This window comes from Actinia tenebrosa, unplaced genomic scaffold, assembly GCF_029948245.1.
Source record: "Actinia tenebrosa isolate PJP-AT-01 unplaced genomic scaffold, QUT_ActTen_1.0 PGA_scaffold5__44_contigs__length_20552954, whole genome shotgun sequence".
Lineage (NCBI taxonomy): Eukaryota > Metazoa > Cnidaria > Anthozoa > Actiniaria > Actiniidae > Actinia > Actinia tenebrosa.
Genome location: NW_028292582.1, coordinates 8,185,121 through 8,203,250, shown reverse-complemented (window position 1 = coordinate 8,203,250; position 18,130 = coordinate 8,185,121). Strand labels below are relative to the sequence as shown.

At 38.0% G+C, this 18,130-nt stretch overlaps 3 protein-coding genes across 10 annotated transcripts in view; all 3 read right to left on the bottom strand.

Moving 5' to 3' along the window:
• The window catches only part of LOC116300520 (monocarboxylate transporter 12), a 42,863-nt gene extending 31,808 nt beyond the window's left edge, over window positions 1-11,055 (bottom strand). For both annotated transcript variants that reach the window (XM_089037781.1, XM_031709399.2), the window contains exons 1-4: window positions 10,756-11,055; window positions 9,852-9,924; window positions 8,143-8,366; window positions 7,371-7,567 (exon numbers count right to left, since the gene is read on the bottom strand). In XM_089037781.1, the coding sequence (XP_088893907.1) occupies window positions 7,371-7,524 (154 nt within the window). In that variant the 5' untranslated portion in view covers window positions 7,525-7,567; window positions 8,143-8,366; window positions 9,852-9,924; window positions 10,756-11,055. The remainder of the gene's footprint in view (window positions 1-7,370; window positions 7,568-8,142; window positions 8,367-9,851; window positions 9,925-10,755) is intronic.
• LOC116300521 (uncharacterized) lies at window positions 74-4,710 on the bottom strand. Its single transcript, XM_089037619.1, has 3 exons — window positions 4,057-4,710; window positions 3,887-4,009; window positions 74-2,162 (listed from the first exon to the last, which is right to left on the bottom strand). Exons 1-3 carry the CDS (start codon window positions 4,708-4,710, stop codon window positions 969-971), a joined length of 1,971 nt encoding a protein of 656 aa, XP_088893745.1. The 3' UTR covers window positions 74-968.
• Window positions 11,056-11,101: 46 nt separating the features above from the next.
• Window positions 11,102-17,722, bottom strand: LOC116300526 (uncharacterized). Of its 7 annotated transcripts, none has more exons than XR_016121300.1 (4): window positions 17,484-17,712; window positions 17,195-17,245; window positions 17,035-17,120; window positions 16,820-16,940 (listed from the first exon to the last, which is right to left on the bottom strand). XR_016121300.1 is itself a non-coding variant. In XM_089037783.1 (2 exons), the coding sequence occupies exon 2, from the start codon at window positions 14,056-14,058 to the stop codon at window positions 12,955-12,957; it is 1,104 nt and encodes a 367-aa protein (XP_088893909.1). In that variant the 5' UTR covers window positions 14,059-14,065; window positions 17,484-17,707; the 3' UTR covers window positions 11,102-12,954. The 7 variants fall into 7 exon arrangements, 3 of the variants coding, with proteins under 3 accessions (XP_088893909.1, XP_088893908.1, XP_088893910.1); XR_016121299.1 differs by having other exon boundaries at window positions 17,199-17,245; window positions 17,484-17,710; XR_016121301.1 differs by lacking the exon at window positions 17,195-17,245 and having other exon boundaries at window positions 17,484-17,706.
• Between the last annotated feature and the right edge of the window lie 408 nt (window positions 17,723-18,130).

Below are 18,130 nucleotides of genomic sequence, written 5' to 3'. Positions count from 1 at the left end.
TGAATGAATTGTTTGATGAGTTTAAAATTAGATGAATTAAAATAATTATGAATGAAATTGCATATATTGCCAATAAAAAAGATGAATTCATATGTTTAGACTAAACAAAAATGATGCTTCAAATAATATTACAGATGTTAGCGGTTTGAAATGCAGCTGAGGTTAATGGGTTAATGAGTTTTCTTATTGTTACTGGAAAAAACGCATGTACGACTTACGCATATTATAAATACATCGTCCGCGTTTTTTCCTGTGTGTATCAACGCATATAACCTCACTTTCATGACATCAAAGCAAAACAATGATTGAATTAATGTGGTCGCAACATTGATGTCATGCGTTAGGAGAAAAAATTGACACATATGACTGAGATGAACCTGCATGCACTCCCCCCTCGTAAGTCGTAAAAACAAGCCAACATCCATTATAATTCAGTTGAAAAATTATTGATTTGTTTTGAAAAGTTTTGATTGCAATAAATTGAAACGGAAACCTCACATCGGATATACTCAGTTTGGGGTATTGTATTTGCTCCCCAGGTAAATATGGGGCAAAGCCTAGTGCAAAGTTGATTTCATATGTGCCCTTCATTTGACAATAGGGCAAATATAGGGCAAAAACGGTTATCATATATCCCCACTGGGTAAATGCGTCTAAACTAAGGGCAAATATATAACATATTTACCCATGTGTTCAGATGTATGGCAAAGCAATGGCAAATTTATTAGAAATTTACCCCGACCTTTGCCTGCATAGGCAAATGTATGGGCAAATATAGAGCACCATATTTGCCCAACATTTGCCAAGCGGACATATGATGACCAAATCCATTATTTCGTCGAGTGTATATACAGGGCATGTTAACCCTACTGTACTACTAATAATTTGGCAGAATTATCATCAAACTTCAACTTACACGTAAGTCTCGTTTAATTTTCAATTCTACCAAATCATTACGTACATCCGGGTTAACACGAGATTTGAAAGCAGTGAGCACAAAATTCTCTCAAATTCCTAACACTCATTTGGTTGGTTATGGCTACAGGCTTGTCATAGAATCTGCGAAATGTACAATCTTTGTTCCAGCCAGCTGTGGCAAGTATTATATCAGCAGATAGTGAATTGCTTGCTTTACTCATGGCAGCACATCGAGTACTGTGAGCTGAAAATACTTGGGTATTGATGCCAGCTAGATTCAACAAAGTTTTTATCCAACGTCCAATGGTGGATGAGGTAACCGCATTGTGCGGTTTGATGTACGACACCAATAACTGTGACGAGGATCGTAACTCTGCAGTGGCTTGGAGGTAATATGTCAGAGTGGTGTAGACACACAATTCTGCAACGGTATACTTGTAAAGTCTTAAATTACCGAAAACCTTGCCTGGTTTGTCCTGTTTAAGATGTTCTGTTAGCGCAAAGTCGTAACAGTTGTGATTCATTTGCATGTACTTTTCCGACATGTCGAGAAATGACAAAGTTTGACATCGTTGTCCTGTGGTGAGGGCAATCAGCATCACTAATTTCAATGTGAGTTCCTTAAGGGTGATCTTGTCCAATGGCCACATTAGACTGAGAAACTGAAGAACCGTTTCCACAGGCCAGATAGTATTATACTTGGGAACTGGCTTGATTTGATTAAATACACCCTTGAGGTATCTACAAACAAGAGGGTGTTGGCCTATAGGGTTGACGCCGGAACCATTCTTGAAATCAAGATTGGAGATGGCTGAACGATCTGTATTTAATGCTGAATAGCTTAATCCTTGTTGGAACAGAGAGTGAAGGAACACTAATAACCATTTCACAGTCGGATGCAAGGGTTCGATTGCTTTTTTACCACAAAACCATTTTTCAATGTATACTTTGTATTGCTTGTGGGTGTTCTTTCGCCAGGAACACATGATGACGTCGACAACCTGTGACGGAATGTCTGACTCTTGTAAGGATCTCCTGATAATTTGCAAACCACGAGCTCCAGCCGACTGTGGAGTGGATGAGGCCTGGTCAGCGTTGGATGAACCAGGTTGTGATTGGAGGCTTTCAGTACATAAGGAATCTCGGTGAGGAGACTCAGGACTACTGAAAAATAGGGTTGTGTCGGCCACAAAGGAATGATTAGAATTCCTGATGCCTGTTCCTGGATTATTTTTTGCACACACCTAGAGACAAGGCAAAAGGGTGGAAAGGCGTAAAAATAATAACCAGACCAATCAATGGAAAAAGCATTAATGAACTTGGCCATTGGGTCTGGTTTCCACGAGACATAGATCTCAAGTTGGGCATTGAGCCGACTGGCAAAGAGATCTATGTCTGGTAGACCAAATAATGAAACAATTTGGTGAAATGCCGATGCTGAGAGCATCCATTCCAGCTCCATGTTCAAATTACGGGATAATTGGTCAGCATCAACATTGCTGACACCCGGAATATGGGCTGCTGAAAGCCAAATTTGGCGTTCAATAGCCCACTCCCAAATGTTACGGGCAACCGAGTTGCAGTCCACTGACTAACAGCCGCCCATGGCATTGACATAAGCAACAGCATTGGTATTATCACTCATAATACGAATATGGAGTGGGCCGTGAACTTCACACAAAGAAGATAATGCCAATTGAATGGCTAATAATTCCAGATAATTAATGTGCATTTTAGATTCATGTTTGGACCAAATCCCACAGGTAGAATCACCATGACTTGTTTTAGCACCCCACCCAGTTTCTGAGGCATCAGTGTAAACAATTAAGTCAGGCCTTGTAGGGTGAATTTTCCTTGAGGCTGAAGGAATATGGTCAATCCACCACTGAATTTCCCTCAGACTAGCAGCAGATAATGACATTTCTGCATCAAAATTGCCATTATTAAGTTTTAAGTGAAATTCTTTATCCAGTTCAATAGAGCGGTAATGTAAAGGGCCAAACTCCACTCCAGGAAAACTGGAGACAAGGGAGCCAAGGAGCACAGCCACTTAACGAATAGAAAATCGCTTATTCAGATGGCAAAAGGATTGACAAAGCTGCATAATTTTGTCTACTTTTTTAAGGGTTAGCCGCACTGTCATATTAACAGAGTCCAGGATAAACCCCAAAAATTCAATGGATTGTGAAGGGGTAATAACAGATTTATCTGCATGGATCATAAAACCTAAACTGCTGAAAAGTTGGACCGCATGCAAAGTTACCTCTTCACATTCTGCATAACTATCCTCAACATATAAAGAGTCATCAATATATCCTAAACAGGTATGGCCAAATTTGCTTCTCAAAGTAGCAAAGACAGGTTTGAGAACTTTGGTAAAAATTCTAGGGCTGCTTGTTAAACCCATGGGTAAACAAGTAAAGGCAAATAAATGATCTCCCCAAATAAATTTGAGATATTTTTGGTGTTCTGGAGCAATAGGTATAGAATAGTAGGCGTCCTTCAGATCAATAGAAGTCATGAAACAATGAGGACGCATGAGCTTAACTGCAGTCTCGAGAGTATCCATTTTAAAATGGTGGTATGAGACATGTTCATTCAGTCTCTTCAGATTAAATATGACCCTATGGGACCCATCTTTTTTGGGCCTAATGAAAATTGGGGATACAATTTCTCCAAATTCAGGGACGGAATACACAATAATTCCCTTTTTTAGGAATTTTGCTATTTCATTGTCAATGATAGTTTGTTCTGACTCAGAAAAACTTAAGCGGGGTCTAGAAACACTGATCTGGGGATCAGGAATAAAATCAAATTCAATATGGCAGTGGGCTATGGCATCCAACACAAATGGATCCGCAGTGATCTTAGTCCATTCATTAACAACTTCTTGTAGCCCTCCTGCCTTAAACTGGCATTGACTGGCAATCACACTAGAAATTGGAGTTGAGCATGAGAGTGAACTTACCTGCGTTGATGGCTCTACTGATTCTTGTTCTGCTGGTTTCTTGGAGGATTTTGGGGCCGGGTCTGACCCCGGCCTGCCCCTAAAAAAGGTGATCCACCATATTTTGGACCTTTCCCTTTGTTGCTATGTGGACCAAAGCGGCCACGTCCATGACCCCTTGAGGGAGGAACTCTGTAAGGTTCTGTACGTTGTTTAGGGGTGACTTTATTGCAAAGCTTATTAGACTTGGTAAGCTCCTCTAATTCTTTATTAAGCTCATCTCCAAACAGATAGGTGGATACAGCTGTAGAGGGATTGCATAGTGCTGCATATTGCTTATTAAGATCTGGTCGTACCAAATCCCTTCTCTTCAGATTAAACTCTCTGTTAGCAGAAAGGAGCAAAACGACTGCATGAGTCAAGGTACTCTTTTGCTCTCCCTCTGAAGTATTACATAGTTGAAGTATGGCACAAAGGCCAGATATCAATAGGGCTTGGGCCTTCTGGAGTGCAGAGTCAGAATTTCTCGTCTCTTGGTGAAGTTGTTGCCAAATCTGTTTGTTAATCTTAGAAGCGACCAGATTAGGACAGTTGTTTGGTCTTAAATATTTCTCCTGTAATCCTGACAGCTTTTCTTTAGGAAGTTTGTCTTTTAGCAAACTATTGAATATTTCAGCTAAACCATCATTGATGGCGGCCGAAGTCTTTTCAGTGACACTAAACTCCTCAACAAGGGATTTGAAGGCATCACTTGATTCCACTTTATTGGGATCAACAAAGCTCTCGATTTTGGCTGCTAATGATGTTTTTGATAGCCCTTCAGTGCTTTCCTCAATATCCGACATCGTCTAAAGAGAACGATGAGAACTAGATTAGGTACAATCTAATCAGATATATATACACAGTGAAACACGTCCACGTAGTAAGACTAAGGCGACAGAGTCGCTAGTCAAATGTGTGTCAAACTCGTTGTACACAATAAATATTGGTATAAATAAATATTCTTACCATAAGAAGGCACAAGACACGTCTATATGCCTTACACAGTTCGAAAGAAAAGCACACGGGACACGTCCTGGTGAAGTGCACTGAACCATGGCGGTGCGTGCGCATCTCGTGTTAACCCGGATGTACGTAATGATTTGGTAGAATTAGTAGTTCGCAAAAAGTTAATATCTTGATTTATTATATGACCGTGAATCTTAGAGCCTGGACACTAGCAAATCGAGCAATCTGATTGGATAGATCGCATCGCGGACTGGTCTAGATTATCCCGTACAGACCTCCCGCTCGGTTAATAAGATCTAAATACTAACTTTGACACAGGGAGCCCGGCTTTGGGATTTGTACATGAATAAATGAATCAATAAAGTGCTTTGGGTTTCCTGTGTTGAGATTTGAAACAAGACGCTGATACGTTGAATTTCCGGTAATCGTACTACCAGTAACTTGATAGCAGATTAACGTAACACATCAGTGTAACGCACGCCCTAGTAAATGGTAAGAAATAGAGAAGCTTCTCTCTTTCTTACCATTTACTAGGGCGTGCGTTACACTAATACGTTAAATTTGAATTATAAGCTGCTCTCGAATTACTTACATTAATCTGCTATCAAGTTACCAAATCTCAATACAGGAAACCCAAAGTACTTTATTGACTTATTTATCATGGGCGTCTCGTTTCAAATTACAACACAGGAAACCCAAAGCACTTTATTGATTTATTTATTCATGTATAGATTCCAAAGCCGGGCTCCCTGTGACTTTGAGCGATGACCTGCGCTGGCAAACTATCTGGGTAAGTGTATATCGAATTTTTAACGAGAAAACACTCAGTCCCCCACAATTCCAATCGGTCTCAGATTTCTGATTTCAGATATCCAGCCTACAACATTTTTTGAAATAGGTGTATCATGGAACTCAACTACACGCCTCAAGAAATTCAATTTCATTTTATTTCAATCTCGTAGATGTGCAAGATCTATCAATAGATCCCCTACAGAACCCTTAAGCCCCGTTTACACTAGCGAGTATTGCGGCGATTTTTGCTGCGATTTTTATGCGATCCTGTCCATAATAAATAATGGTAAATAATTTACTTGTAAAGTTTTTTTCAGGATACCAAGATTTTCCTAGACGAATGTCTCTTTTGAAGGATGAGACATGAGATTTTATATTTCCGAAAATTGCCACAAAAATCGCAGCAAAAATCGCCAGTGTAAACGGGGCTTAAGAGAACCCCTGGGGCTCTTCATACGGAAAACAAATTTCAGTGTTTTTCTAGTTTTCGCTTGATCTTTTAATCTGCGTGATTACCAGCTGGATTCACCTCAGTGCAACTGTCGCTGCGATATATGCAAATAATGAATGAACGTCATGCATCATGACAAATTTGATTATATTATATTTATTTCGATCTCGTATTTGTGAGAAATGTTTGACAATATTTTAGTTATACTCGAAATTTTCTAAGTCGCCCAAAATCGTAAATTATGACCTCGATTCTGCAGTTTGCGGTTTCTCTGGTCGGGTAGAAGATCATGCAGACAATGATTATCATCAAACGTGAATTTGTTAAACTTGCTTTATTGTTCGTCGTGTTATGTGTAACATATTGTGGACGTTCGCTGAATGCAGTAAATATTGACCACAAGTGTTTTTCACTCAAGTTATTTTATTTTGCATATTTTGACAGTACAGTTTAATAATTGTTGGGTGTTGTTGCGCGCGATTGCTCGGGCATTAACTCTATCAGCTGTCAAGCTGTCTTGTTTTGGTATTACTCCTAAAATATGATCTGATTATACCTCTAGCAACATGTTTTGGATAGTATTACTAAACAAACATTTAAGAACATTTTGAGGCTGATTTGTCACTAAGCACCCGATAAATAAGAACTCAATTAGCCTGACCTCCGAAATCCTCCGAATGCGGGTGTTTAATGTAGGTCATTCCGACATGGACATGGTTTCGTTGAATACAAAGAACATTGAATCAGTCTCAACACTAAGGTCCATGCTCTTGACGAGAATATAGTCTTTTTTGGGGGGGTTAAAAAATTGTTTGGTTGCGCTGCGCAGATTACCGTAAGGGTTTCTTTAATATTTATATTCTACCCGAGACACCCGTGTCACGCTAGAGATCCGCATCGTGGTATATATTAGCTTACATAATGATGACACATGATGAACTGATATAGGTGCGTGACATCTTCGAAATTTACCAAGAAACAAATACTCCCAAGAGGCATAACATGTACTATTATTATTATTATTATGTATATATCATAATATTATAATATTAGTCTCGAGTCTCGACTTGGTACTCTCGACCAAAATCCAAAGTCGCTTTTCGCTTGTTGCCTTTTGCCGATGACAACTTTTATTGAAATAGGTGCATATGCGATTAAATGCGCCTAAATATGCTTAAAGTATTAAAATACTTAATGCGAGTTAAAGAGATTAAAGACAAGGATGAAGTGCACGAGTATTATTTTGATTCAAACCTGTCTTGGCCTTTCCTTCCTGAAATTCATCAAGTAAAGTTGGAAGAATAAGTCCAAAACCTTGCGTACATCCAAACGTCAAAACACGGTAAAAGACAGCAGAAATACAGACGAACCAGGCGTAAACGCCATCTCGGGGACGATGATTCGCCATTGGGATCCAATTCAACGTTCTGTGATTTTTTTCCCGTTTAGAACTATGGTTAGGTGGGTTTCGTGACGAGTGACGTCATGAGGTATAGAGATTGATACAATCAATCAATCAATCAATGCAAGAGAATATGAATTAACTAATTAATTAACTAATATTAATTAATATTAATTATTAATAATTAACATTAACATTAATTAATGATATAATTATTATTAATTAATTAATTAGTTATTTTTTTCTTGATCAATGACTTTATTAATATGATTAAAATCTAAAGTTCCACAAGTCGTTTAAGGCACGGACACACCGGTGCACTATTGCGCGCAACACTGCAGGCATGCAATGTTACTGAAGTAGGATAGTTTTCTACTACAGCAACAAATTGTGTCGTGTGTCATGGCTCGCAACTTCAATTACATGCAACATGGTGCACAATGTTGCACCGTGTGTCCTTAGCTTAAAACTAATCGGAGATAGGATGGACACAACTCAAACAAAGAATTTTTCTCAAGAGAATGACACCATAGTCTGCAATGGGAAAACATTTAACGCCCATGCCATTAAAACCAATCTATTTTTATTTAAAATTATTTTTTTCTAATTTTACTATTTATTTACCTTATCTTTCTTCAATACTTTTTTTTCCTGTATATCTGGTTGAATGATTCTCTATATAATGCAATGTTCCCGTGTCTTGTCAGAGAGATCCGCAGATTTCCTTTCTTAGTCATTGTCTGTCCAACTTCATTGATTATTAGCCTTGAGAGGTAAACTTTGCTATCTCCGTCTTGTGGATCCGTTTTTTCTCTTGTAATCAGTTCAAGAATATCATTACAGCTCACCTTAAAATAATCATAGCATTATTTCAATAACATGGAGCTCATGGAAATATTCATCCCTCGACAAGGATCGAGGAGCTTGCAAGACGGTCAAAGGGTTGTTGTAGAGTGCATTCAGTCAAACTGTTGAATAGTTAGATAAATGTATCTAACTTAGATAACTATTTAGTTGACGTCACCTAAAATAGTAAAGGCATGCCAAATAACGGTCATGCTAATCCGGTGGGTTGTTTTACCAGAGAATGAGTGAAAAGACATTCATTTGTATCATCGTTTCTCTCCCTGATCTCAGTAGCTGTTTACTCGTAGTTTCAAATTTATGTGAGGTCAGCTAAAATAGTAACTAACTTATCTAATTTAGGTGACGTCAACTATTCAACAACAGTTTGAAGATTGTTTACCAGAAATAACACCTCAGGGATTAAAATAACATCAAGCAATTCCCCACCAGAACTGGGACTTACAAGTCCAGACAAATCTTGCCTTTCATTTTGACCTGTTATGCTGTCAGAAATAATGTATTACTAAGCTAAAACTAATTTGGCCTGTCATCATGACTGGCAACTGATTGGCCATTATTGTAAGCCCTGACACCTGGAGTGCTTACCATTTAAACCATTTAAACCATTCCGTCCGGTTGGAAATTTTTTTGCAAGTGGAAAATGATATTATAATTGGACATACTTCAGACAAATGGTACACGCGTCTTCCAGAAAAACTGAAAAGAGCAGGAACTGAAGTGGATTAATTCAAACTGAAGACTGGGTTTTTTTGGACGTTCTGATTGGAATGATCCATACCATTTGTTTTCCAACTGGAATTTCCGGTTTTTCCGTGTAAATGGTAAGCTCCCCTGATCTGAATTGGGAAAACTTTAGGGAAGCACTGGTGATGTGCACTGCCATAGTGCCATATCTCTCTCCACTATTGTCATGGGTTACAAGCTCATATTACCCATCATCATATGTGGGTAGAATTGCTTGTTCGTTCTCTCCTGTGCTTCATGCTAGGTTAAATTTCTGGTTCAAATCAGTTTTTCTCTTTGTTCTCTGGTTTTCCTCCCTCAACAAAATTCAACTTCTAAATTATAGTTTAATAATGGAATGAGGGCTACAAGTTAATGGAAAATAAAACAACTTGCGCTAGTGCTGTGGTATTTCATGGGATCTCCTGACTTCCGGTCATGTGATAGAATTAGCCACTAGCAATTTAACACTTAGTCTCCTATGTAGCCACTCTATTAGGGGAGTGAGCATTGCATAACGACACTAATAGCAGTTGCGTAGCAGACTATTTAGCACTAGCCTACCTTATTAAAACAAAGCAATGACAATTTAGAGAGCATCCATTTTTTATAGAGGAGGAGACTGAGGTTAACAAGGGTGTAGAAGAAGGACTTCTTTACCAGATTCCCTGGGGAGGTAGGGTCAGGAAACAATCCTCTTTCCCCCACCCCACCCCCTCAACATGATGCATATGTAGCTATACCTGAAGTGATCTTTTCTCCACTTTATCTTTGTTTAGGTATAATTTACCAGCCAGTAATAAAAGGTCCAATTTTCTACAATAAAACAAGCAGGAAAATGTTTAAAAAAATAATCGATGTTTCTAGACTGGTATACGTACATGTTCACCTATTTCAAAAAACCTCATCTCCAAAAGCGATAGAAAGTAGGCAAAAACAGAAAGAAGATATGTCATTTCAAGATCCAAGAATAGCTAGAATGACTTGTGTTTAGACCTGCTTCTGAAGAACATGGAGGCAGCATGGTCGAGTGGTCATAGCGTCAGCCTCACAATCCGGTGATGCCATCCACTTGCAAGACTACAGACAAGTGCCAGTCATCAGACAAATGTTCAGGAAAAATGACCACTTGACTAGTAAATGATTTGCCTTGGCCAGACATTTGGCCAATCACAGTTGTTCTTTACAAGGTCAAATATGCCTCTGGCCTGACAAATGACCTGCTTGTCAAAAAATTATTTGCAGCCTTGCACTTTGCTCAGTTAGTTAAGCACCAGAGTGGACCAACACTCCAACACTGTGACAATAATAACAATCTAATTTCTTGGGGAAGCGATACTATGCAGCTTTTATGTTATCTTTTAGAACTCCCCTACGATATTCTTAAAACGCATATTTCATCATGGAAGCCATGCTGATGCTATTTTACAAAAGATATCTCTTTAGATCCTTTTGTTACAGTAGTATAATACCACTAACATGGTCGCCATGTCCTTGTCATTTACCATGTTGGTTAAATGTGGCAAAAGATTTGTCTTTTATTTTGATTATTATCATATCCAATATGGCCGCCATATCAAGGTCAAATGTTATTTCATTCTCCTGGTAATGATTGAAAACCAGCAGTTTTATAAACTAAAAACCTACCTTCTTCCAATGCCAAATCCTGTAGCAGCAACTCTATCAACTCGTAAAGAAGACACCACAAGATTCAAATTTTTCCCCGTCGTTTCTTGGCAGTTCTCGTCACGATTTGAACCAAATCCTTTCTCCTGTTCATTAATTGACGTTGTTTTGGAGCAAAAATGTTTATAAATACATGCAAGATATAATTTTGAAGGCCTTTGTTTATAGAAAATGAGAGAATTTTGAGCAGGGAAAAATAATAATTTAAAAAATGAGCGCGTAGTCTCTCCACAGCAAGCCGCCATTAAGTTATTGTATTCGGATCCAGTACTTTGCTACCAATACAGGGTACAGGAAGACCAACAGGTAAGACAAGATCAGATAACTTTATTTCAACAGGGTGGCCCATTCAGCATTCTCTAGTTCACATCCCCATAATGCCTTGAGTCTTTGGGGGGTAACCAATCAAAAATTTGTCCCAAATTGAAAGGTTTCTTAATTAAATTTATGCTATACCTGCTTTTATCTGTACAATAGCGATTATCAGTTTATTCCAAGTTATTTTTGCGTGTACAGATCATCGAATTCATTAAAAACAATGGCTATCAGGTGATAAGGAGGCGGCATTCTCTGATGTAATTAAGTTCGGTACATGGAAAGTTCGACGTTTGCCCTAAGCCTAATTTGTCTTAAGAAGAAAAAATGCAATAAAATAATTGGAAAATTTAAATATGAAACTAACCAAAAAATACTGCGTCAAGCATGCGCAGTAAGAAATACGGGCTGTGGGTACGAGATTGAAAAGGCTCACAAGTGGTTTTCTTGAAAACACGCCTGTGCCATACTATACAGTAAATTTGAGAGAACCAATTTGGCCCCAGAGAGCCATTTGTCTTTTTCAAAGTAGTGCTATTTTATCCAGGCTAGGGCCAAAATAGAACAATGCCATTTTGGCCCCACAGAAGCCATTTTGGTATGGGTCTATCAGTACTGTTTTGGCCCCCTCAACTAGGCCAAATCAGGGGGAAAATCCATATGAGGGGCTAAAACAGTCCCAAAATCAGAGCTAAAAAATGGCCCTATCTACCAGTAGTGCCAAAGTAGCACTACTTTAAGGAGGCCACTGTAGGGCCAACACCGCCCTATCCAATTTACTGTGTATATATTCAAGTCTAAAATTATACTAAATATACATGACTATGGACTCTATTTGTGCAATAATATTTACAATTTTCTATACTGATATTTAGAAACTTATAACAACTAGCAGCAAACTAGTTTAAGCGATGTCGATGTGTCCAATACGAGCCATGTTCATTATTGTTCACTAAATGCTAAACGACTCTTAATTATTTTATGGCTGTACACAGCCCTAACCCGAATCTTTTTTTTTTTTTTTTTTTTTTTTTTTTCACATGAATGTTACAAGTACATAGATAAATAGATAGAACTTCATTAAAGTGTCAGTATACTTTAGCATGATAACGCACTAATGGGTGACACAACATAAATGAATACATAAACGTTAAAGCTAATTAACAAATAGTATATACTCTTTTACTCCGACGAAGGACTAGCGTCCGAAACGTCAGTAAGTTTTTTTCATCTTTTCACGGTGTATAATTTACCCTTAACAAATAATAGTAGTACTATCAGTCATTTGATTAACATCTTGACCTTCCACCTTTTGACCGTTGACTTTTGTAGGTTTTAGAAAGAAGTTGGTGCCAACTTACCCCACTTTTACTGAACTATGGGAATCCATTACATGGATATTTGAACTAGTATGTTCCAAGATCTGGAGCTCACATAAGAGTGCTCCATGCCACTTCAGCGTTCAACCTCTGACTTTTAGTTTTAAGTCACGCATGATATTCATCTGCACTGACAGTCTAGATGGCTGAATTGCAACAGTTTGATGCAGTAATCAATGCGATAGACGAAGAGGCCATAGTTTTTGTGTTTCCTTGATTTTCAGTTCGTGGCCAAACACGGCACCATCCGACCTGCACCTGTGTGTAAGGTTTAGGAGTACGAATGGACAACGAAACTGACCATCGATCACGTCAAATCGACCGCCAACTCCTTAGCTCCTTTTTCAAGGTACCCACACGTACCCACGATGTATCATAGAAAGCACATCCGCCAACCGACCATCGTCTTTCTTACAGCACAGTCACCTAGTGTGGTTGGTCGCCGCTTTTTGACCATTCAATATAATCATATGGGCAGCACAAACACCACGAAAAGGGCAAACGATACCAAGTGGACAGTATTGCGGATTTTGTTTGCTTTTGCCTTTGTCACTCCTTCTGCGTCTGTTTTAACAAAGGGTTGCGTGACATTCAGAGTCACGCTGTGTTCTGCTAAAAGAAACGTCTCACGAAAGACCTTGCATCTGTACGTTCCACGATCAAATACCCCAGGTGACACAAGCGTGAGCATACCGTTAGTTCCGTTGATTTTGACCAATGAGGACTCCAAATGAATAGAGTAGTCTTTATAAACCAAGGTGGCAATTTTGGTTGAATCGTTATACCACTCTAGTCTAGTGTTCTCGGTATCTGTGTTCAGTGGTAGGTTATAGGGGCACTCCAAGTCGATACTTTTTCCCTGGCAAGCTGTTATCGTATTATTGCACTTTTTCACAATAATAACGACATAATGTCGTTTTGGGGTGACCCCTTTTACTCCATACAAGAAACAGGTATACTGCTGGCCATTCATGTCCTTGCTTGTATACTCAATCTTCAGCGATCCTTGCAATCCTCCTTGTATGTTAGGGTACTTGATGTTTTGATAGGTCACAGTCATATGGGGCCCAAACGCAACCAGTCGCGTTCCATTCTGTTTCCAAACGATCTCTGAAGGGTGCAAGGTCAACACGTTTAGCAAGTCACACTCGATGATTGCAGCATCACCTTCGCATACGGTTTTCTCGCAGCCCACAGCTCTAACGGTCATCAATTTATGGATCTTGGTGTTTGACTGACAATCGTAGATTCCACTCAGATTTTGCGCAAACGATGAAATTGTCAGAGATCCGTTAGAGAAAACTTTTGTAACGCCTTTGAATTTCAAGAGAATGTTTGGCGAAAGGAAAGCCCCTTTCTCCGAGCGGTCGCCGAGATTCTGCCATTTACTAGCATTTTTATGTTCTTTGTACTTCCAAACGACAAAGGCATGTTTGCCTGAAAGGCCTTGCACTTGGCATGACGGTAACAGAAAGAACTTGTTTCTGCAAGCTGACATGACAGTGGGTTCGAGACTGAAGACATGCAGACATATCAGTGAACATACGAGCAACAGCAACACGATATCCATCTTAAATCTGGTTGGAGAAATTGCACAGTTCTTAGAAATCGTTATGAGTGTAAGTACAAAGCATTAGAAATGATTCAATTTTGAGAAAATACGTACACAGACTTAAATATGGGGGGAAAGGTATAAAATTAAAAATTCATTGAAAGAATAGGAAAAAAGGAATGTTCAAACATAAGGAATAAAAAACCTAGGCTCTTTGAGCCATCACATTTGAATGAAAACTGGACGTCATAGAAACTTAAACGAAAAATCGAAGAAAATTATCAGGAAAATAAATCTACATATTAGGAACTTAAAATATGTACAGAAAAGAAATGAATTCCGAGAAACTACCATGCCATTTTATCGTCAAACCGCACGTACGTGTCAAAAGGTCATCCATATATCCATATATAATAAATACTAAACTGCTCAATAATGTAGAATATCAAACTCGTTCTTATCATTATTCTATCCGATAAGTACAGGATTTAAGTCGCGTTCCATACTAATTGTGTTATTTTCGCTTGAATTAGTTCAGTCATTTTTTGTGACAACACAGCTGCTGTGATAAACTTGTCACTTTTCGTTGAATGAGGTCTAACGACTCGGCTTCCAAGAAATGAAGGAAGTCATAACAATAAACGTGTTTTTAAAATAGGAACATGTAATTCATGGATTTTAAGCACATTCGATTGCACATTTAGCTCTAGAATTTTTTAACACGAATCCAGCGGCATTTTTTTTTTTACCCTTGACTCATGATCTTTTGTTCGTATTGTTGACAAAATTTCCTCTCGCTTCCCTACTAAGGGATTAACGAGGCTTTAAAATTATTCATAAAACGGTTTTAAGCCTTTAGTATATAATGTCATACCCTGCGAGCAGAGTCTCCTTTTAACTCCTCTACGCCCGTAGAGGAGTTAAAAGGAGACTCTGCTCGCAGGGTAATAATGTCAGTGCGAATCACTTCAAATTCCTAACACTGTTGACATAATTTACCCTCACTTCCCTACTAGGGGAAAAATTGCTTCAAAATAAACATGTTTATAATATAATGCGTGAAGAAAATGTTTTTCAAAGAACGTCAAAACATGAATCCAATGTGATTTTAGAGTCTTGATTTATAATAAGGTTCAAGGTTTAGTACAAATTTGGAAGCGAATTGATTTGAAACGCAATTCCAATACAAACGAGGTGAAAGTGAAAGTATGTTACGCTGTTAAAATATACTGTAAAAAATCTAAGATTATGCTCACCCTAGATATAAAGACGACTGAATCATTCCAGTTTTAGTAAGCTCAATGTGAATTGAACCCCTCTGCACTTGGTCGCAAGATTAATTTAGCAAAAATCAAAATCATTTGAGAAATACTCTATAGACCTCGCGGATTCTCTCAACCGACGAAGTACGTCACGATCTTTTTTTGGGAATTTAAAGCGGAAGCGTTTGATGTTTTTGATTTTAAATAGACATTTTATTACATAACATCGTTTCTTTTTTTTTTGTTCCTTCCTTCCTTGCTTCCTTGCTTGCTTGCTTGCTTGCTTGCTTGCTTGCTTGCTTGCTTGCTTGCTTGCTTGCTTGCTTGCTTGCTTGCTTGCTTGCTTGCTTGCTTGCTTGCTTGCTTGCTTCCTTCCTTCCTTCCTTCCTTCCTTCCTTCCTTCCTTATTTAACTATCAGTTCCTTCTTTCTTGCAGTTCTTAATTTTCTACTCTCTAGCTGTACCTATAAACGTCTTCTTTAGTCACTAAAATAAACAAAGGATGTCTCGAATATGAAACTTAACTGTTGAAATATTCAATTATTAATGCTGGAACTGTTGCGCATTTTCACCGATCACAGCATATAAGAAAAAATAGGCGCTCAATAAGCGCGCATGTAGCTACTGCCATGAGAAATAATTGTTATATAGAAAAGGAATAGAAGTTGGTAGCTGACTATCAGAGATAATATTGAAGGATATATAAGTAATTGAAATAAGCGATGTTGCTGAAATACACATAAATGTTGAAAGTAAAGGTTTATAAAGGTTTAATGTTGATATTGATTTTATGAATTTTATGGCTTAAATTAACATTGGTAATGGGAAATGTATGTTTTGTTTTATGTGTTTGTTGTAAGATATTATTATTTCGATAGGAGAACAACAACTTTATTTCAAAGGTAAAAATACAACAGTGTAAAATACTATAATTTGGTATAAGGCTGCGTTCATAATGTATGGCAGAGGGTGGGCAGGTGAAATCTTTAAATGACAAAAAAATTCCTAAGACCCCCTATCCCCCCGGTCAATCTATCGTAGCTTCTTCTAAAAATTTTGCATCCCCCCCCCCCCCACCCCTCCAATTCTCTGAAAAATGTTTTTCCACCCCCCCCCCTTCCCATTTCACTGGTAAAAATTTTTCCGATCCCCCCTAAATTTAACCTTCCCTCACCCCCCTCTGCCATACATTATGAACGCAGCCTAAATACACCTTTTGCTGTTCATTAACCGCAAAGGAATATTCATTGAAGCGAACAAGCATTGTCATTAGAGCGAACAGGCATACAATAAGGCGAACGGAGTCTCAAGAGTGCGATGGAACGTTCATTAAGAAATTTAGCATTGAATTTGACAATCATGAATATGTTTGCGAGGGTTAATTAACGTTTTCAAACTTTCATTAACGTTTTGGTGCAGACAATAAACCACAACACGCATTCAATACAGTGTTTTGGACATAATACTATACTATATACATAATACTATCAATCCCAGTGTGGAGTTGAATTACCCTCCGAAGAGGCTCAATTATCCTCCAAAGAGGCTGATATATTTTATCTGCAGATTGACTGCTGAGGTCAGCCATGTTTGTTTCCGCTCTCTTGTTAGATGAATGATCTCGGCGTGAACATCGGCCTAAAATTTGAATAACACCTTCAATTCATTTTACCGAATAGAAATACCAAATGAAAGCTGTGATAAATAATATTGATGAAAACACTTTACTTACTTGTCTTAAATAATCTACACTATACTATCGACCAAGCAACTACGAGGTTCCATTTGTCGTCATCTCTTCGTGTCGCATCGCTTACTCTTCGGTAAGAGGGAGATTATATTATTTAAGCCGTGATTGGTTCCGAAGTTTATCTATATTGTTACGGACTTACTTACACAACTCGATGACATAGTGGCTCCCCCTCCTTTTTAACTTATAAGAACTGCGTTAGTTAAAGATATAAAACAAGAAATTATAGGTTTAGAAAGAAGAAATTTCGGAATCAAATAAAGTTAGTTTTCGTAAAAACTGAGCAACAAATTGAAAGTCTGTCCAAACATTTACTTAATTAGTGTAAATAAGTTTTTGGTTTCTTTTAAAATAGCCTTGAATCATTGATAGTACGCTAAACAAGAAATCAAAGGAAGGATCATAGTATTATTCAAGTCAAATTGTTTTACCTGTTTGCCCGTGTTCATAGAACGAAACGCTTGGGTTCAGCTTCTGCGAATTCGACAGACAAGAGACAAACGATAATTTCGTCTGTGGAAAAAACGTTAAAAACTTTCAGATTAATATATCCTAATTTGCGTCGAAGTTTTGCACATCAAATACGGCAGAGTAAATTTTATTTTTCTGAATAAAGGGCAGCCTTTTATATAGATCATGAAGGGGGTTACCCCTGGGGTTTTTCCCTTGGGTTTTCTAGAAAATGCTAATTGGCAAAACGTAGTTTTTATTGGAAAAACGGGAATTTCTAAAATGGTAATTAAGCCGTAAAAATAAACCATTATGTAATTATACATTTTGAATAAAGAAGAATGGCCATTTTCGTATTCTTGGGTTTTTTATCACAATAATTATAATTTTAGAGTAGTGGTTGGAGAATTATATTTCTATTTGGATTTCAATAAAGCGTCTTAAACATCGAAACCACTCATTTCGTCTCAGTTAAATTAAGTCCATAGTCCATTTCTATTTATACGTCATGTCTTTGTCGTGCTTGCCTTCTTGTCGACGATATAAGTCGTAACAAAAAATTCCCGCCAAAAAAAACCTCTGTTTTGACTAGGAATTTTTATTATCCTGGGAAATATCTTATATATTT